We start from the raw sequence: 21296 nt of genomic DNA on the forward strand, positions 1-21296 counted from the left end.
CCAGCATTCAAACTTTGAGGCGAAACAATTTACATATATATTTATATAAAGAAGAAAGAAACCAACGTTTTGTTCGAGTTTTCCCACTGTCTCATCTCTGTCTTGTATCTCGGACTCTCATTAATTTTCGCGATCATTAAATTTCTCTTCTACTTCTCTCAGTTTTGCCCATCTCTCTAACTCGACTCTCTTCAGATCTCTCATTTCACTTGTTTGTCGTCTCATCTCTTGCTCTACCCTCTCTCTCTCTCTCTGTCTTTTTCTCTCTCTCTCTCTCTCTCATTCTCTCTCTCTCACTCTCTCACTCTCACTCTCACTCTCACTCTCACTCTCACTCCCTCACTCCTCTATCTCTCCCTCTATCTCTCTTTCTCTCTAGACTCATTCATCTTTCATTTCTCAATACACTCTTTGCTTTAACCTTTTCACCCTTTTCAATAACTCTTTTAGTTAAGTGTTGTAAAACGCTTGTTTATACTTGCTGAACAGTTTTTCGCTATGCTCACAAATTCCTCAATATATATTGTACACAACTTTTGTATATCCAGCACCCAATGCAGGGTATTATCAGGGTATTATGAGCTAAGACAAAAGTTTCTTGGCAAGCTAAAGGCATCGGAATGATGATGTCCAATGGAAAGCTGGAAAAGGGTATCCCTCACAATAACAAGTAACCAATGATAACGGAGACACTCAGCTCATCTGTCTATGCTTGCCTGCCTCTCATGTCAACTGATTACAGGGTATATTTCGTTGCTGCATTATGAAGGAGCTGTGAGAAGAATATGCAAACATAAGCAGAGTCCAAATGGTAAACAGTAAACATAAACATAAACGTGAACTGGAGAGCGGATGTCGTCAGTTGCAGCCAAGGATTAGCCGACGTGCACAAGGCAATGTAGGAAGAAGAGAAGGAGCAGCCAGAGCAGGAGGCAGCCAGAGCAGGAGGCAGAGCACACTTACCTGCCGCGCAGCACCTGATTATCGAGCAGATGGAAGGTGCTGCTGATGCCATCGCCGCGGGGATCGCAGACGCGCACATGCAGCGCGGCGCGACACAAATGAAACCACGAGAAGTAGCTGAAAAAGGACAGAGATACAGTGAGACAAAGAGAGCAAGAGAGAGAGGCGAAAGAGGGAGAGAAAGAGGGGGAAAAATCTTTGGCAATTCCAAACAGAAGCAGCAAAAGTATTGTGCTTGAGTCGACTATAGCCGACTTGGCCATGCTCTGTTTACAGTTCAGACTTCTTTCCCTTAGTGACTCCTAAACTGTGTGGGCTGAAGTGGCTGTCAAACTTTGTTTTGTAAAGTCAGTCTTTGCTCTTCAATAAGTAAGCTTCAAAATTATGCATGATGGTAGTTTATTACATACTAAGCTGGCTCTCAAACTGTAAGCGTTGAGTGATATTCAAACTGTAGTTTTAGCAACTAATGGTATATGCCAGATTGGCGCTCGTTTTGCCAGACGGATTCTCAAGCTGTAAAAGTGTAATGGCTTTCAAACTGTGTCTAGACGCCAATGACGACAATGACTGCTCTAAGGTTGTCTCCATATTGCGAGAAGCTGATATCAAGCATGCTCAAAGCAGTCTTTGATCTTTCGCTTGCTGACTCTTAAACTGTAACTTCCAAGGAGCCCTAAGCATAAGTGAAAGGAATTTTAGATCTGCCTTGAATCTGTGAGGTTAATGCTGATGCCTAAACTGTAATTCTGCAGTGACTCTCAAACTGTGCACATCCCATAGAGCTATATAGCAGATAGACAAATATGTATGTGTATATTATATCTTATATCAACTCTAAAGTTTTCAAGCTTGTCAAGCCCATATACCCTATTTGCTTTTGTGAGCAGAGCATTCGGTTGCTTATGGGCAATTACTGGGTATTGATTTCATACTTACATAAAGTCAAGATTGGTCAGATTTTGCAGTACGGCCGGCTGTAGGGTCTTGAAGCGATTACCATTTAGCAGCAGGGAGTTGAGATTTTCCAGGCAGTCGAAGGCGTGCAAATCGAATTTCTCGATTTGGTTCTCATTCAAATGTCTGCAGAATATTGATGCAAATGTTAGACAGAGATAGAAAGTGTGTGTGTAGGTGTGTGTGTGTGTGTGTGTGTGTGTGTGTGTGTGTGTGTAACTGTGTGTGTTTCAGCGTGCAACACAAGTTTCTGATGAAGTTTTGTCATTAAAGTTTTATCATTTGCTGCTTATTATTCAATATGCATTTGAATCCAGGATAATCTCGAGCTCAGTTTAACGCAAGTTTACTCTTTTCATTTCAAATATGTTTCCCATTTTTCCCATTTTCTTTTTCTTTTGACAGCCCAGCTGAAACGTTTGTCGCGTGCCCTTTGATAAATGAAATTCCTCAGCAAAGAACCCAAACCACGAGCCTCAAACGAAACCCTTCTGCTGCCCAAACACCTCTCCCTCCACTGCCCACGCTCACATCATTTCGCTTTTTTCACACTTTTCTTCCTTTTTGCGGCTAAGCCTAACCAAATTGGAAAAACTCGATGGGCACGATAAACCGCGACACATTTTTATGTGGCTATCTGAAGCCTTTTCGCCGATGGCCGACAACACATCTTGCGCTCGAATACCCTGTAGAAGAAGTGATGCATGAAGGGGGCGTATGCGAGGCCATGATACACTTGGCATATCTGAACAAACTTAAGACTAGGAGATCTTTTACTTTTAAACATTTTCATTTAAGCCCAATCGATAACAGATTATATACAGGGTATATCCCCAGCCTGAGAGCAGGTAAGTTGCGTAAGTAACCTCATGTAATTAAGATATAATAAGAGAAGGTTATCAATTGCTAAGTACCCTCAAGACAAACCTTGCTCACTTACAGGGTATACGTCTATTCCATCATGTTGCAAACGAATGCATGCTTCTGGATGTATAGCATTCCACTGGCAAACAAACTAGTTTTATTTGTTTCGAATTAAAGTCTATGCATTAACAGGGTATACGGCTAGTCAGTCAGCTGCGTAAGCAGGCAAAAACTAATCTGCTTAGTGTAGAAATATATTTTGTGTGTATGATTAAGTTAACCTTGGGTTGAATCAAATCAAATCGAACCATGCCCATTTACAGGGTATGTAGGTAGTCTATAAAATTTGTTAACAGAGTAAAAGCTATTTATGCTTTAATCATATATTGTGCTGCAATTAGAGGGTATATGTCTGTCTGTCACATTGCCTACAATGCGAGACGCTTATGCGTAAATCCCCTAAATAATCCATCTACAGGGTATATGTCCAATCCATCAAGTTTCTTAGTCCACTCTTCCTTGACCTTCGCTCCAGATTTGCATTCGAAACAAACAGGGTATATGTCTAGTCGAGTCGAGCATGCATTTGTCGAGCCACAGGAGAAGCCTTTTCGGTTGCTTTTGTTTGTTTGTTTCCTTTGTAACTTACAGTCCTTGCAGATAGCTGAGATTGCAAAAGGTTCCCTCCCGTATGTAAGACAATTGATTTCCAGCCAAAAATCTGCAAAAGCCACAGAAAGCATTCATAAAATGTTAGTGCTTCGAATGGGATTCCCCGCTCTCCCGCTCTCCCACTCTCTCAGTCGCTCCATCTCACTCCCTCCCATTGAGGAGTACTTACAAGTGTCGAAGCTGTGGAAGTGTGAACGTGTTCGCCTCAATGCTCGCAATTTGATTGTGCGCCAAGGACAGAGTATGCAAATTAAGCAAATTGCTGGGAAACATGCCCAAATGTAGCTGCTGCAGACGATTGTTATTCAAATAGCTGTGCAGGAGGGGGTTACGATTAGTGTTGTCTATATAGCCGGGATCGTAAGTTCATATCAACGCCACTTACAGCACCTGCAGACTCTGCAGCTCTGCGAAAACTGACGCATCGAAGTTAGCTATCAAATTGCCCCTCAGATCGCTGTGGAGCAAAAGTTAGTTCTAGTTCCAGTGCGGTTACCAAATGGGCTTTACTTACAGATCCTCCAATTGCTGCAGATAGCGAAAATTATTGCTGCTTAGACTGCTCAGTTGATTGCGTGCCAAAATTCTGAAACATTAGACCAAAAATTGTATTTTAATGCGCGCCAAGAATGAACAAAGCCAAGGGAGTAGAGCATGAGCATGTAAACCGAAGACTGTATACTCTTCTTACAGCTGGCAGAGCATAGTAGCTCTATAATACCTGTACATTATGTAAGTGATCATATGAGAGGACAATAATAAAGGTAAATGCTGTGAGGTATTACTCTGTTTATAGTTTTGTCTTAAAGCTATACAAAATACCTTATAGAAGAAATAAAATATCTTTTGATTGGACATTTAGATAGTATTGTAACCGAAAGTATATTCACTACATCTAGATCAGTTTATACATCACATAGTAGAATTTCCCCATGGATTATGTTTTGGCCCTACAATTTACAATCGGTCAACAGTGCTCGAAAAAATTCAAGCACGCCTCTAGTAGACTTGGATATATTCACTCTAGCAATGTATTCTAAAGCTCTCTAAAGTACAGTAGAATAGGCATACAGTCTATATATACACTAGGCATTAATATACAGCCAATACACATGTTTATGTCAGAATGTTTCTTGAGATGACCTAGCGAAGACTATATATGTACAACGGACAATCTATAAAATTAGAGAATATTGCAATTTCCGACTTGCTGTCCGTCCTTGACCGTCCTCGTCCTAGCGAGCGTCCTATCTACCGAGCGTATGTCCATCCACGAGTATATAAAGTATTCAATAACGAATGACAGTTGTCAACTGATTCGACTCGAAGTTGGGCAATGAAAAGATGAAGCCTCGACGGAGGTGGCATGATAACTGTTTCCATCAAGCTCATCAATCATTTCCATATACACTCTCAGGCTAGCATGTATTACTACACGTTGCATGTTTTATGTTGCATGCATAATACCCTCGGCTAGGCCATAAAATGTTAGAGCAGGGTCAGAGACTGAGACTGAGACAGAAACAGAGATAGACAGAGAGAGAGAGAGAGAGGGAGATACCTAGCGAGCAACTTAATAAGCCATTAAATGCAACTCTGTTCCCTGCGCCCTACAGGCCCTGCCTCATAGTCCATGTGTCAATGCTGCCGCAACAGCAGCTGTGATTCCGTTGCAGTCAAACCAACTACCGAATGCCCAGCTAAGCCGACAAACCGCCCCCACCCCGCCCGCACCGCTTTCAAGGGTGTGCAAAGTGTAACTGAGTTGTTTATGTGTTTTTGTTTTGTTTTCCGCTTTAGTTTTCTGTTGTCGCCGGCTGCTGTTGGCTGCGTCTTCTACTTCCCTTCTTCTCGTTTCATTTTTTTTTTTTTGGCTGCGACTGCTCAGACCGGAACTGCCACGCCCACAAAACTTTGCTGCCCCTCTGTGAGTGTGTGTGCTAATATATTTATTGCATAGCTGCTAAGCTCCCCGCCCGAAAGTGAGCCGTCAGCCGAGGCCAAACAATGGCTCACTTTATGGCCCCAACTGGCAGGCGTTGCGTATACGCAACAATGGCTGCAACACACACACACACACACACACACATACGCTTATTATCAGCTAGTATTCATCTACACACACACGCGCACACACATGTACAGAAGTGATGATACAATCAACAATTGTGAGTGCACATAACTGTCCTCTATGCGCCTCTGTGCAATAGCTGAAGTGTATATATGTGTGTGTGTGTGTCCTTATCTTCTATATAGTTATTGGCAATTACAGCCTTTATTTTGTTGTTGGTCGTTTCACCTCATGCCGGTTGCGTTAATAAGCACTTTTGTCCCCCTGAACTCTGACAAAATGAAAGGTAAAAATATATATAAAAAAAAATTTTTATAGGCACACTGAGATTGCTGGGATGCTATCCGACAGGTACAGTTGTGCACACGGCAATAAGTTTGGCAGCATTCATTAAAATCGCTTATCGCTGCATCGATTTTCATGCGAAATGCAGACAATATGCATAGAAAGCGCAAGCAGAGGCTGTCGATGGGCTTGTTTTGGGCTGGGCGAGGGTCTTGTGTACGGGCTTTGTGCTGGGGCTCGATTGGGGCTTGTGTAGGGGCTTACATAAGCTTTGAGAAACTCAAGTAAATCTTTAGGTACTGTCAATTCATTTTAATGTAAAAAATTATCAACTAAAGAACACAGAAAAAAACGAATAAAAAATAAAAAAAAATAAGAACATTTATTAAAATAAAAAAATATATATGCATAAATGATAATATATACATACATACATATGCATATAAATATTTCGTAGGTAAAACGCAAGTTTTAAACTTTAATAAAAATAGTTTGCGCTTACAATAGTATAAAAAACTAGGAGGGATTATCTGTATTATAAATATGAGTCATTAGTCATGGGTCATTAGGCTGTGGGAAATGTCCTACTGGGCGTTCTTGCATCATATCCATTACGCTGATTTTTTAGCTAGAGAATTGAATAATGGAACATATAGTCTCCTTGGTTTGCTCATCTATTAAGATTTAAGATTAGCCCCATACGAAACGTGGTAAATGGATAAGATTTGGAATACTTCTAAAGAGAACTTCAGATAAGACTATTCATATGTACGCATCTCAACACTGAAAGTCCAAATTACTTCGCTTGAAATATATCAAGAGCATTCTGAAGTCGGTTACTGCTAGCTACAATATTTCCGCTTGTTTTAATTTGAATTTATGCAAATTTCATAAGTGAACTGCCACATAAAGCGTTAATGCAACAAAATTTATTATCAGAAATATTTTGAAATAAATTCGAAACGTTTTTCTAACCAAAATGCAAATATCAGCAATAATAAACAAGCGAAAACTGATTCTCCCTCTCTTTCTAAATAATCAATATAAATAATAAATTGTGCAATATTAAAACGTTTAGAAATTGAATGCGGCGCACGTGGCGTATGCGCAATATACATCGCCATCAGCAGCGCAAACGTTTCACTCAAATAAACTACGAAATGAGTCTGCCTATATCATATAGCTGCCATAAGAGAAGAGACGAAAACATCTCAGCAACAACTAACTCTTTAAGCTATACAAAACTCCAGTTAATAATATGTCATACCAAAGGAGTTTAGCCCAAGCAAAGCCTAAAATACCCATAAGCCCCTGAAACATATATATGTGTATCGCTTTCCATCTGCCCTTCAGCAACCCCCAGATGTAAACGTGCGACTAAGGGTGAACCCACTTAACAGTTAATTATGCGACTCATTACAGTAAAGTAGTAGTTAATAATACTTACAAAATGCGCAATTGATTGCCCGGCGCAAAGAAGTGTTCGGGCAGGCGCGATAATTCATTGTCATCCATATAACTGGAAAAAAAAAGAACGGGAGAACAGTTAACGGAAAGGCAGGAGAGAAAGTATTGATGTAGCAGCAGAAGAGCCGAATATAAAAACTGTTGCCAGGCCAGGGCCAATTTGAAAGGCAGCCGACGCAGCGGCAGCACCAGCAGCAAATAAATTAAGAACACATTAATAATAAGACCTAATTAAGAGTTATGCCCCAGCCAAAAGTGGAGTAAGCGGAACCCCAACATCTACTTACAGTGTCTTTAGCGGAATGGCGGCCGGTCTGTCGAATGCATGCGAGGCAATCTCACGGATTGCGCAAAACTTGAGAACTCTGCGCACGGAGAGGGCGAAAAGATTGAGATAAATATAAAAATTAAATATATAAGTGGATAGATACAGATACAGATGCAGATACAGATACAGATACAGATACAGATACAGATACAGATACAGATACAGATACAGATACAGATACAGATACAGATACAGATACAGATACAGATACAGATACAGATACAGATACAGATACAGATACAGATACAGATACAGATACAGATACAGATACAGATACAGATACAGATACAGATACAGATACAGATACAGATACAGATACAGATACAGATACAGATACAGATACAGATACAGATACAGATACAGATACAGATACAGATACAGATACAGATACAGATACAGATACAGATACAGATACAGATACAGATACATATACATATACATATACAGATACATATACAGATACAGATACAGATACAGATACAGATACAGATACAGATACAGATACAGATACAGATACAGATACAGATTCAGATACAGATACAGATACAGATACAGATACAGATACAGATACAGATACAGATACAGATACAGATACAGATACAGATACAGATACAGATACAGATACAGATACAGATACAGATACAGATACAGATACAGATACAGATACAGATACAGATACAGATACAGATACAGATACAGATACAGATACAGATACAGATACAGATACAGATACAGATGTAGATGCAGATGCAGATGCAGATGCAGATGCAGAAGCAGATACAGATTCTGTATCTATATCTGTACAGATACACTTATACATATTTACACATTCACATATTTACATCCATAAATCTCCCGTTATCCGTAAGCCTCATCACATTTGTATAAAGTTACGGCACACACATTGAAACAATGGGTGAAACTTAATAGATTCGAAATTCAATTGTCAAGTTTTGCGTCTCTCTCACTGCGAAAGTTGTGCTCGAGCAAAACTAAAAGTTTGCATTAAGAAAGGCGAGGAATTTTTATTTATCTCTTAATATGCCCAGCCATAGAATTATCGAGTCGTGCAACGAGGAGCGCAACAGGAAGGCAGCTCTCGCACTCCCCTCACTGCCCTTACTCTCCGCACTCTGCCAACTGGCAAATTCAGTTATATTCAATTACCACAGAGAAAAACTTTGCTTACGTGAGCTCAGTGAGAAGACAAAACCACAAATAGTTTCATCTCAATATGAAAAGGTTGAGTTTTGGTTTCCCTCAGCACGTTCATTATGAATATGGAATATCTGTGGATGGATACTTCCAGGGTGTATTAACTTTTTCATGGAGATTCTGTTGGCTTGGTTGCTTTCCTATACATTCTATGGGGTATCTATCACCTAAAGTGCTTTCCTTAAAGTGATATCGATAGATATGAATCGAATAATTTCCTTATATATACCTTTAAAGACTCTCAAAGATTAAAAGATTCACTGCAGGATATTCATCATTTAGGGAATTGAAAAGACGAGTGTACCTCTCAGAATTACAACTGAACTATCTACAGTCTATTCGCTCAACCTTCTACCTATTTAATGTACTTTTTACATCATTACAGGGTATTTGCTGGTTGGGCACTATCTATTTGAAATCATCACACATTGCAAACTTCCACACACTTTTGAAATTGTTATGCTTGCCCGGACAGCCTACGGTTAATTTAATTTTCATGCATGTCCATCGCCCACGCACACTGAGGACCGTCTCGAAGGCACCGGGACGTGGACATGGCGTCATCTTTGTCTCTGTACTCGATAGTCCCGAGCGTTATAATTAGGGCGTTGCATGAATTTGTGAGTCTCAGAAAGAGCAGCAGCACTTGACAGCGGCTTACGCAGTTGCGGAGCAACTGTCACTCAGCGAGCAGAGTGGGGGAACTACCGAGCCGGAATCTTAGCTGAGGCATCTCACACATGTGACCAGGCGTAAGCTCTCCCGGTGATGGATTTCCAAGTGCTTAGGCTTAAGCAATGCGGCCAATAGGCAATATGGTCGTATAGCAACAGACGGTCCAAACCATTAACTACAAAGTCCGGCAATGTAGACCATAGCAAATGAATCAACGACAGCTACACTGAGCGAAAAACAGAGGGACTTCAAGTCTCCTTTCCTCTTCCTTCTCTTTCTCTCTCGTAGAATCTGTTCATTCGACCAAAGCTTACAGCTTAAATTTCTTAGATTCTCTCTTACAGCACTGAGCTGCATCTTTCTTCTCCTCTCTCTCTGTTTCTCTCTCTCTCTCTCTCTCAATCTTTGCCTCCAAACATCTTTAATTTTTTAAGAAGTCCTCAATTCGAGTAGCTCTTCAAATAATCAGTTACACTCCAAGAGATTCGTATTAGGTTACGCTTCTCTCCCACGCTCTGCCCCATTCCCGCTCTCTCTCTCTCTCTCTCACTCCCTCTCGTGTCTCGTATTCTGCTCCGAGACATACTATTAGATTTCCACTTCCAGTAAATAAATTTGATAACAGCTTCCCCATAATTTCATTGGTGGCTACATTTTCGGGCATTGCTTTGCATATTTTTTGCAGTGTTAACGAAGCGAGGCACATTTCGCCGTATGTTAAAGCGATTTTACGGCTTGCGCCATGCTCGTAGAGAAGTGTCCTTTAGCATAGCTTCACATAAACTGCAACTGCCGGCAAAACACGATACGAGCTGTCTGCCATGCCAGAACATAGCCTTCCCCTTCCCCTCCCCTCCCCGCATTACCTCCTGCTCGACAAGGCTCTACAGCCATAGTATGGGATGTCTGAGGCTGCTTTAAGTACAGCAAAGGACGCTAATAGGCGACATTCCGAAGGACCCATTCACAAATTTCGAGCTGCATTCGCAATTGGCCTGACGCTGCTTGAATTTCGATTCTCTTAGCAAATATGTACTTAAAGCGCTTAATATCCTTTACAAATACTCACAGACTCTCCACGTCAGGCAGGGCGCTGAAGAACTGTGCGTCGATGAGGCCAAAGCTGTTGCCCGTGAGGTCGCTGGAAATGAAACCGAACGATATGAGAGAGAATCAATTCAAGTGTCATCAACAGCAATCAAGACAAATACTAGATACACTGAGGGAAATTGGTAATAAACAAGTTTAGAGCAATACATAATATACATATGAGTTTTTGTTGTTAGCCAACACTGTTTGGCGTTGCCAGATGAGTTGAGGCTGAGTGGGTTGCATTACTGAGCAAACAGCTGTATAGCTCAATTTCTTAGCCTGTCAAATAAGACAAATCCATTAAAGGGGGTTACCCGATACTTACAGCGTTGCCAGATTGTTGCTGGGCAGCTGGGGTGGCAGCGCCGTGAGCTGTTGGAAACGGCAGAGCATCTCGTAGCCGCGACATGGGCAGCTGAAGTTCTTCGCATTCGGCCAAACTGCAGGAGAGTCAAAAGTAAACAAAGAAAGAGAAATTGCATTTAAGGAGTCCTCACTGTGGCCATTACACTTGATGTGCGCATCAAGGATAATTATCATTCGAGTCTTTTAATTAAACGCATGAAAACTGAATGCAAAAAATTTACATGCGAATTTCTATTATTATAATAGAGACAGAAAGAGAATGACAAATGTGCGGGAGATACAGATGGGAGTCCGCTGGCTGGCGCCACTCGCACCGCTGGCACCACTGTCACCGCTGGCACCGTTGCTGTTAATTACTCTGACCTTGTATTGAGTATTGAATACTCACAGCACTCGCCAATAGGTCTGTCATCCATGCCCTGGCGTCCGAACGGGTTCTTGCGAAACAAATGATCCCAGTACTTGGCCTCTAAGTTGTTCACGCAATTCCACTCGTCCGAGCCATCGTTGCAGTCAACTCTGCCGTCGCAGTTGGCGCGCTGCGGCACACACTGCGCCGTCGTGTTGCAGTGGAAGTAGCCCGCCGGGCAGTTGTCCTTGTCGTCGGGCAGCAGTATGCCCGTGTCGATGGCACTCAGCTCGGTGTCTAGTTCACTTTCCATGGCATTGCTGGTGAGCTTGAGCATCACTTGGCGCTGTCCAACACTGGCCTTGATGGCCGACTTTGACTGCTCCACACTGGCTGTGATGCTGGCCCACGTCACAGACGACAGCGAGAGCAGTGCAGAGACAATGCCCAGGCTTAAGAGTGCTGCAGATGGGAAATAGAGAAAGAGACAGAGAGAGAGAAAGAGAGAAATAGAGAAGAAGAAGAGTTTATCAGATTGATGACTCTTTGATTAATATTACATAGCGTTATATAGAGAAGATCAAATATTGTACATCTATGCATTGATCGAGTATTTCATTTCGAGTTGAAATCCCAATGTAAATTATTTCAATCTTTTCTCACACCCTATAATATTTACAAACACTGAACTGTTTGCGTTAATCAGAAGAAAATAGACACAAGTCAGAATCTCGGATGTGCCTGACTGGCGAATACCCTGAACCACTATTATATATGCCCACAATGATAGATGAGCATGATTGAACTTCAATTATTTATAAAATTCAGAGCGTAATTACGACATTCTAATATGACTATATACCAAAGATTATATACTATTTTATGTAAGGAATTCCTTCCAATGTTAGGCGAATTCTACAATATTAATAATTTTATCATTTATCAAAGAAATCTTCAGGCTAAACAAGTTTCCTCCAGCTTTTTGCATGCTCAAGATATGTATAATGAAACAAGTGTGGATTCTTATGGATAGTTGGAAAATAGGATTATATAATATCCAATAAAATGTTTATTATAGATATGTATATCATAGACAGATAAACAGGCGAGCATATGGATTTAGCTTCCTCAACTCAGCTCTTCAGAGTCTTTCTGCTTAGCAGTATTCATACCCTCATATTATTTCTGATCTCGGTCACGTCTCCTGCTGTCAGCACAAAAGCCAATATACCCGGTTTATTTATTCAGTATGGAAAAATAAAAACGATTGAAAATATATAGAAAATTTCATAAAATATACAAAAATCAAGCAAAAGTCGCTGCCAAACAATGAAGGTCAAATACTTTTGGAAGACGTCGAGTAAATTATCAATTTAATTTTTGATTTGCTAAATTGGAAAATGCAGTCTTCAGCATTCAGATTTTAGATCAACAACAGCTTCGATTGTGATTTGATTACAAATAAATCATACTGTTTAGTAGGTCAGAGGCTAGTGCGACTGAGTGTGAACTGGGCTGGGAAATACCCTGCATTGAAACTCTTATATGAGCTGACTTAGTTGACTAGAACAACTCTGAAAATTGATTTCAAATTATGCATATGAGGTAAAGAATTAATATAGGGTATTTGAAAGTCGAATACGTTTATAAAAAGTTGGTTATTATTAAACTCGTTTTGCCTTAAATGCGTAAGGTATTTTTGTAATAAACATAACTGCACAAACAGAAATCTTTAACTTCAGTTTCCACTTATTCATCCCTTAACTTGACATAAAACCTATGTGAACTCAGCACTGCAAGCAACTACGATCTTGAAATTTGGTAGAGATATTGGCTTTTACCGTAAGATTAAAATCTATTGAGATCAACTAAAATATGACAGTTTTGTATATAGTTGATTTAGAATAACATCGGGCTTCAACTAAGATATTGTATGGGAAAGTTAAGAAGAAATACATAAAGCGAATTTTGTTTTAAGCTCATATATTTTTTCATATATATCGAGTGACTACTGTAGCTGTAAGCATAGCGAGTCAATCTGTATCTGTTTCTGTTTATTATAATTACTGAAGATGAAAATGTAAATCGAAATAAAAATGGAATTGCTGTTTGTAACAATCAAATTTACTCGGACAATTGGTTCCAGTGGCAGTCTGGCCAATTCCATTGCCAGTTCCAGTTCCAGTTCCGCAGCACTTGGCTAGTGCACATTTATCATTTGTAACGATTGCATTTAATGCAGAGCATTTTTTACGATGCATTTTCGCCAGATGGATAGTGGGAAATGGGAAATGGAAAATTGTATTGGGGGCAATCGCCGAACGCTGGATGCGTATCGCAAATTGTGAATATGCGCGAATAAGGCGAACATGCCAATGTCAATATGTAAAATATGCAATAAAATTGTTTTTAATAAAAATTATGCACAGTACATTTGGGCCACGGCTCAATGGACCGTGAAATGCTCCCACGAGCAGCAGGGGGCGGGGCTGTGCGAGTAGGTGTAACACCGGGAATGACACTTGGAGACACTTTCCGCACCATCGATAAGCCATCAATGTGGGCGACTTTTTGATAGCTGTGCTGACAGCTGTTCGAATCCAAATGAGTATAGCAAAACCAGAAAAAACACATGTGTATGTACGTTGTGAATGAGCGTAACCGACTGCATAATACTCATCCATGGTACAATATACTTGTATTCAATAGAGTAAGTGTTAAATACATATTAATATACATATTCATTCATTGGAATATATTCGAGTATGAATATTAACATGAATCTGAATGCAATTTCATATTTATATTCATATTCATTTATTGGAATTCTTTTTGAGTATGACTTTTAACATAAATCTCAGTAGATATTCATATTCATACTCATATTATATTTCATATTCATTCTTATATATATAAGTTCCTTGAGTATGAATATAAACATGAATGTGAATGCAATTTCGTATTCATATTCATATTTTTATTCATATCCATTCATTTGAATATAATTGAGTATGAATATTAACATAAGTTTCAGTAGATATTCATATTCTAATATTTAGAATTTCTTTGAATCTGAATGCATATTCATATGAAAATGCATATCCATATTCAAATCAAATTCAGTCATGGGAATATATTTGAATATGAATTTTAAAATGAATCGGAATATATGTTGATATTGTTCATATTCATATAGCAAATATATTCTGATTAAGAGGCGTGTCATTCATCTGTAAAGCTGATTGAGCGAAAACTGTAGTGAATATACCCGATGAGTTGGGCCTTAGTAGGCCTATCGAAAAATCTCAGCACTCCATGAGACTAGACTAAGCAGGCATAGAATATCATTTAATCTCAAATCTCAGTTCAGACACTGCTTCATTCAGGCAAAGTGACTTTAAAACTGACATCAACAATTATCCAGGTTTTTATAATTTTCCTTGACAAGCTGTGAAAATGTTTACACTGTGGTCGCTGATTGAGGCCTCGCTGCTGTGCCTGAATGCCGTGTGCATCTTGAACGAGGAGCGCTTTCTGGCCAGATTTGGCTGGAGACGACAAATGGTTCAACAGGAGCTCGGTCCGCCCAGCACTACGGAGCAGATCTTATTCATAATTCGCTCGATTCGCACAGTTGCCAAGATTCCATTGATATTTCTGAACATTATAGCGATTACATTCAAACTGTTGTTTGGGTAAGTCTTAAATTCCATTGCAATAAGTGTAAGCAAACCAATATACTCTCTCATTTCAGTTAACTAACGAGTATGATAAAAGGAAGCCAGAAAAAAGAGGAGACACATAAATAAATAGCAAACAAAGGTAAACAAATAAATGTAAATCAGGCAAGAGGAGCAGCAAAAATCGAATTACAGCAAAAACAAGATAACCAACAAAATGTAAAAAAAAAAAACAACACATAAAAAAGAGAGAGGGAGAGAGAGAGGGAGAGAGAGAGGCAGAAAAAAAAAACAATGTACAATGAACAATTGGAAATAAATCGCATGTGGGTGGAGAGTTGATCAAATATGCATACCCTAAAAGTTCTTGAAGCTCTCTAAGCTTTCTCATTACTGAGGTAACTTTTGGGCCTCTTTCTTAGAAACAAATTAAGTAAAAAAAAAAAAAAAATAATTTGAATTAAATTGTGAGCAAATACTAGCACCAGGACAGGAGTATAATCTACATACCCTGAGCGAGACCAAGAGAGAGAGAGAGAGGTAGATGGTTAAGTAAAATTATTAAGAACGGTTGACTGAGAGGTAAAGCTGAAGAAGGAAAGAAGTAGAGAAACATATGTATATGTATATATAAAGGCAGAGACAGAGAGAGAGATAGAGGAAGATAGGGAGACAGATGGAAAGTGAGATAGAGAAATGGAGGGAAATAGAGAAAAAAGCAAACAAAAATTTGAGCCAGAAACAGAGACTGATTAACTGGGTAAAAAGAGACAGAAGACAGAGTAAGATAGGAAGAGGTTGGACTCCTTCCAACATCTTTTTGATAGAGGAATAGAAGAATGAGATAAATTGAAAACGATGAGAACTAACCTAAGAGGCAACTGATTGAATGAAACGAGACAGATAGAGAGAGAGAGAGACAAAGAGAGATAGAGAGAGAGAGAGAGAGAGAGAAAGATACAGTGAAGGAAGAAATAAATAGAAAGAGGCAATTTATTGAATGAAACGAGACAGATAGAGAGAGAGACAAAGAGAGAGAGAGAGAGAGATATAGTGAGGGAAGAAATAAATAGAAACTTGAGAGGCAATTAATTGAATGAAACGAGACAGATAGAGAGAGAGAGACAAAGAGAGAGAGAAAGAGAGATATAGTGAGGGAAGAAATAAATAGATACAATTAAGAACTGAGAGCAAAAAAAATGATAGAGATACGACATAGACAACGTAAATCGCTCACTCTCTCCTTTTCTCTCTCTCTCGATCAAAGCAAAATATTCTCAAAGCATAAGGCAGATCCATGGCTGGTCAAGCAATTCACATTGATGGGTCAATTAGCCTAGAGGGCAGCTGCTGATAGCTAACTCTTTCCTATTATGATGAGCCGCAAGCAGGGCAGCTGCAAAGTAATTCAAGCATTTTGCATATTTAGTGTGGAAATACTTTATTTATAAATATAACAAAAGAGAATAGCAAATACTTTCCATAATAAACAAAATAAAAATCATATTTATAATAAACTAAATAAGCCAAAAACAGGAATGCCAGAAACAAAGGAATTAAAGAGCCAAAGTCTTTATTTAGAATGAAACAAAAGATTTCGAATTCCATTTAATGGACAGGATATAGATAGATCTATCGATATCGAGGGTAGCACAAGTGCCGTTGGGGTCAAGTGAGTCAAGCTCATGTGGAAGCCACGAGGTTCACAAAAGTCCAAAACAATGTTAAGACACATAAACAACAGCAACAGCAACTAGGGAGCGACAACATGATGGAGCAGGGGCCTGGAAGGGCAGCTTAGAATGGCTGTTGCAGCAATTGCATCAGCTCATAGCTCAGCTGACAGCAATGGAAGCCAAAGTCAGCGAAATGCAACTGCGACAACAATGGGTGCGAGTTGGCGTAGCGGATGACTCCATAAAAGTGTAATTAAGTGCAGCCGAGTGGGAAAGCAGGCGAAGGCGGCCGGAACGCGGAGCGGGAGGGCGGGTGCAGTTGGCAAGAGTTGCTCGTTCCCTCCGAGGCATGACAGCCGAGCAGGAAGCCAAGAGGTATTAGAGCAGGCGACAGACAGAATGAGACGTTTCAGCAAACGAAACGGCAGCCATGGGGGGAGGAAACTGAGACCACGGCTGAGAGGGACCAAGCGAGGGGGCATCGTTACAGGCATTATACAAGTAAAAGAGATCGGAGCAGGGTTAATGAGAAGGCGGTGTCCGCATCGGGGCTAGGAGTAAGATGCTCGAGCAGCAACTCGAATAGCGACGCCAAAGGAGGCAGCGACTCCAGGCAGACTAAGGCAGCCGAGCGACAGCGGAGCGCGGGCAAGCGAACACTTGACACGTGTTGCTAATGTGCGGGCGTTTGGCAAAAAGGGGTTGCGAGACGCGCGAACAAACAAGCGGCGCCCGGGATGGGCTCTCGGCAAGGCCCGGACCACGGCTGTCGAGCCTGCTGACGTTTGTCAACACATTTGCCAGCAATTGAAATGTTTGCGCTGTGATTGATGAGCTATAGATAAGGTTGCCGGTAGACGCCTCAGTGCCATCTGCGGCACGGCCTTGGCCTTGCGCAGGAGCCGCGGGACGTGGGTCGTCTAGAGCGTACCCTAGAAACGGGGCCACCTGACGTTTCACAGTCTGGGCCAAATTATCGTTTGACCATAAGCAAACAGCAAAGCGTTTCAACTTGCCCCCAATGCCGATTGGCTGCTTTTGTTTATGTCCAATTCGAATAATTAAACCAAATGCTTTCGCATGCAACCGGGCAAATGCTAACAGGGGCCGGCCGGGCGTCGAGGCTGGCGTGCCACCAAAATAGAAAGCACAGCTATAAAGAATAAAGAAAACGATCGACTTATGCCAATACACACACACACACACACACAGGCAGAGGCAGAGGCAGAGACTGACGCTCGCACAGCCGAAATACTTTTGTGAAATGTTATCGGGTCAAAGCAGGTCGACGTAGTTGTTGCTTTCCTCTTCCCACTCTCTTGTTGCTCTTGTCTTTGCCTTTGCTTTTGTTTGGGGTCTGGCCGTGTAAACAACTTGTCAAATTTGTCGATTATGGGTCGAGTGCTTCGCTATGGGATCCTCTACTTTGCTCTGTAGAGCCTTTATACCCCTGCCCCTCCCACATCCAGCCATGCCTCCGCTCTAGCCCCTTCGTAATGACCCGACAAGTGCGCGCCGTCTGTGACGTCTGTTCTCTGTTCTATGCCAATTGGCACTAAATATACCTTAAAGAGTCCAATTCAATGGGGCCCAAGGCCAGCAAAGCTGGGAGTGAGAAATGGAACACATTTTTGTAAACCCTTTTCTAAGAAATAAACTTAAAAGCTATCGCAGCGGGGCTCTACTTAGTACTTTAAGTAAAACAAATTTCTGTTTCATTTGTTCTAATTGATTCTTGAACAACCAATTTGCACTGAGAGAAAAAGGAATGAGTAGATCTCTTCATCTTTTCTTCTAACTTTTCCCTTTTCCTTTTTCACTCTCTCTTTCTTCATCTTATTGTCTCTCTTTCCTTCTCTCATCTCATTTTTCTTTACCTTCTCTTCTTTCACCTTTCTTACCTATTAGCGAAGAGTTTGTTTTGAAGCCCTTCATCTCTTTCCATTATCTCCTCTCTCTTTCACTTCTCACATTGTACATTATTTTTGAGATGCCTTCCCTTTAAATTATTTCAGTTATATTTTCATTCTTTTTCTTTCTCATCTTTTATCTCGCCTACTTAACATATTCCTAATCTATTCCTTCTCTGTCAACTATTCTATGGAAGAGAAAGTCTACTATCTTTACACGCTTTTGTTTGTTTCGTCTCGTATACTTCCTTCCGTTCGCCTCTTCTCATCCTTTACCTAGAGAGAAGCACGAGAATCTCAGCTTCGCCCAACTTATCTGTCCTTCTCTCTGTCGCTACCTACGCACAATCAATCAAAATTATGAAAAACCTTTACGAATAGGCGAAAGAAAAAAGCGCAAAGGAAACAGCAATTGTAATCAAATTAGGTTGATTTTTGCTGTTGCTGTGGAGAACTCTTAAGTTAATGCAAATTTAAATAACTCATATATTTTAAGAGCGGTCAAAAATGTTTGGGGCATTGTTTTTGTCCTACGGTGAGGTAAGCGCCGTTATATCTGCATACATGTATATCTCTCCATATATCTATACGTTTTTAAGATAAGCAAATCCAATTGGAATTCCAAAAGTTGTATTCACTCTGCGCTGCTGTTTAGATTCAAAATGCTGCTGGCGATGTCTGTTTTTTTTGCTCTCATTCAGCTGGAGTGGCTGGGATCACGAGTCCATCTATCTATCTATCTATGTAGTATATATGCTCTATCCAGAGATCATAGTCGATGGGCATAATCAGTGCTACGATTCGTAATGCCAGCGCAAAAGTTGTTGTAAACACAGCAAAAAAACTGAAAACGAAAACGAAAACGAAAACAAAAACACTCACGAATGGCTGATAATAAACACAAATGGGGCGGCTAAGCAATGACTGCCCCATCCACTCCCTACCGCCTCTCTGTGCACCCTCCCCACCTGAAAAAGCTGCTGAAAATGTGCTAAAAATGCTGTAAGAGTCTTTATTTTTAAAGCAAAATTAGGCAAATATTTAAATGCTTTAACATATACATATATACATATCTACCTATATATCGATGTATGTATGTATTGGCAGAGAAGTGGAGCACTTAGCCAGATAGCCATGTCTGGCGCATACCAATGGGTTAATTGTTAACCCATTAAAGACCCATGTACATTGTTTGTACGAGAAATTTAATTACTTCATGGGCCGCTAGCCAGTTCGAGCTGATTCTAGCTCTACCTCCGCCGCCACCCAAAAATGCCGAGTGTATTAATCATAGTCAGCGGGACTGGGAAGTCAATAAATGGCAACAACCAAGGCACAAATTAATACAAATGCTCATTGTTATAGCCGGCGTAGGGTCAGGCCAGGACGTGTGATAAGGAGCGGAATGCTAGAGATGGTGGCGTGTCCACCAAATAGATTGTGGGCTTGGTTTGTTTGCATTGAAAGGTGATTTCATAAAGGATGAAGCCGAGAGAGAGAGAGAGGTGATTATCGATATATATCGATAAAGCAAACAAATCGAAAGTGTCCATAGCAACTATCAATCAAGTTAGTTCATAAATCTTAGAATTGCTCCAAGTATCAATACTATATAGCAGATAGATGGATAGATAAATAGTTAGTAAGTCTATTAATTTATACTATAACCAATTTGTATGCTTCTATCAATAGGCATTTCCTGGAGCTACCTGAACCGATTATAGCAATAGCTTATAAGCCGATCTATATAAAGTGCCTCATACCTTATGCTATTATCTTTCTCAGCTACCTATTGGTATACCAATTCGAGCTTAAGATTAAGTTAGGTAAAGACTTTTGTTATAGGATACTATAACTGAATTTTCAGTACTATAAGGAGTGGCTGGTCCTCTTGCTTAAAATTCAGCTTCGAAATTCAATATGCGACACACTCGTCAACAAGCACGACTCACGCACATCTGTATGCTAACGCAATTCCCATTTTGTATCACATTTACTTCCTTAAAGGCATCCGCATCCCCATCCGCATTCCCATACCCATCCCCATCTCCATCCGCATTTGCTTTCTGTGAAATTAAGCGGTTTACTGAGTGGCCTTTCGGATGAGACTTTGGCCGCCTTTACGCTTCAATCAAAAAATTACACATGACATTTTTCATTTGGGCTCCCACACACACACGCACACACCCACAGCCCCCTCCACACACACCCCATTCTGGCATTCTGGCAGTGTGTAAATGCTTCATTTTGTTGCCTATTCCCCATTTTGGTTTTTTGTGCTTTGTCTTTCTGCTTCTCCATTTGTGTTTGGCTAAAAGTCACAGCTTGACAGTGACAGACAACTGAAATCCCCAACGCCAAATGTTAATTATTATTTGGAGCTAGCCTGACATTAGCATGTCTAGGCATTCTCAAGCCCACATACTTCCAATATTCCCTACGGCTCAGGAGACAGTTGAAACCTTTTCGGGATCTCAAATGTTTGGTAATCAAATCGAAATTTATTCTCCTCTGGGCTTGAATTTTTGTCAACTTTCCATTGATTTTTAGTTTTAAGTTGAATAATTAGCTGGGCTTTTATATATTGTTTATCAAATCATCAATCATTTATTCCTCATTGAAAAAGGCTGTGTCGATTAGCTACATCTATCAATCAGCATGACCGAAGCAGATAGTGAACTATTCGCGTAAATAATCAGTTAGCTCAATAGTTATCAAATTGTTAG

General features: G+C 40.4%; 2 protein-coding genes across 2 annotated transcripts in view; one reads left to right on the top strand and one right to left on the bottom strand.

The window, feature by feature from the left end:
• The window catches only part of LOC6585503 (relaxin receptor 2), a 33775-nt gene that overhangs the window by 6045 nt on the left and 6434 nt on the right, over positions 1 to 21296 (bottom strand). Inside the window, exons 2-12 of the mRNA XM_015160931.3 lie at positions 11344 to 11766; positions 10915 to 11029; positions 10567 to 10638; positions 7567 to 7644; positions 7260 to 7331; positions 3971 to 4042; positions 3842 to 3913; positions 3626 to 3769; positions 3434 to 3505; positions 1903 to 2046; positions 964 to 1080 (exon numbers count right to left, since the gene is read on the bottom strand). Of these exons, the coding sequence (XP_015016417.1) occupies positions 964 to 1080; positions 1903 to 2046; positions 3434 to 3505; positions 3626 to 3769; positions 3842 to 3913; positions 3971 to 4042; positions 7260 to 7331; positions 7567 to 7644; positions 10567 to 10638; positions 10915 to 11029; positions 11344 to 11766 (1381 nt within the window). The remainder of the gene's footprint in view (positions 1 to 963; positions 1081 to 1902; positions 2047 to 3433; positions 3506 to 3625; positions 3770 to 3841; positions 3914 to 3970; positions 4043 to 7259; positions 7332 to 7566; positions 7645 to 10566; positions 10639 to 10914; positions 11030 to 11343; positions 11767 to 21296) is intronic.
• On the top strand, positions 14648 to 15333 carry LOC6585501 (immediate early response 3-interacting protein 1). The gene is made up of 2 exons (XM_002011093.4): positions 14648 to 14999; positions 15059 to 15333. The coding sequence occupies exons 1-2, from the start codon at positions 14761 to 14763 to the stop codon at positions 15060 to 15062; spliced, it is 243 nt and encodes an 80-aa protein (XP_002011129.1). The 5' UTR covers positions 14648 to 14760; the 3' UTR covers positions 15063 to 15333.

Source organism: Drosophila mojavensis, unplaced genomic scaffold, assembly GCF_018153725.1.
Source record: "Drosophila mojavensis isolate 15081-1352.22 unplaced genomic scaffold, ASM1815372v1 contig_136, whole genome shotgun sequence".
Lineage (NCBI taxonomy): Eukaryota > Metazoa > Arthropoda > Insecta > Diptera > Drosophilidae > Drosophila > Drosophila mojavensis.

Coding starts and splice junctions, on each gene's coding strand:
- LOC6585501 (XM_002011093.4), top strand. CDS start 14,761: ATGTTTACACTGTGGTCGCTGATTGAGGCCTCGCTGCTGTGCCTGAAT.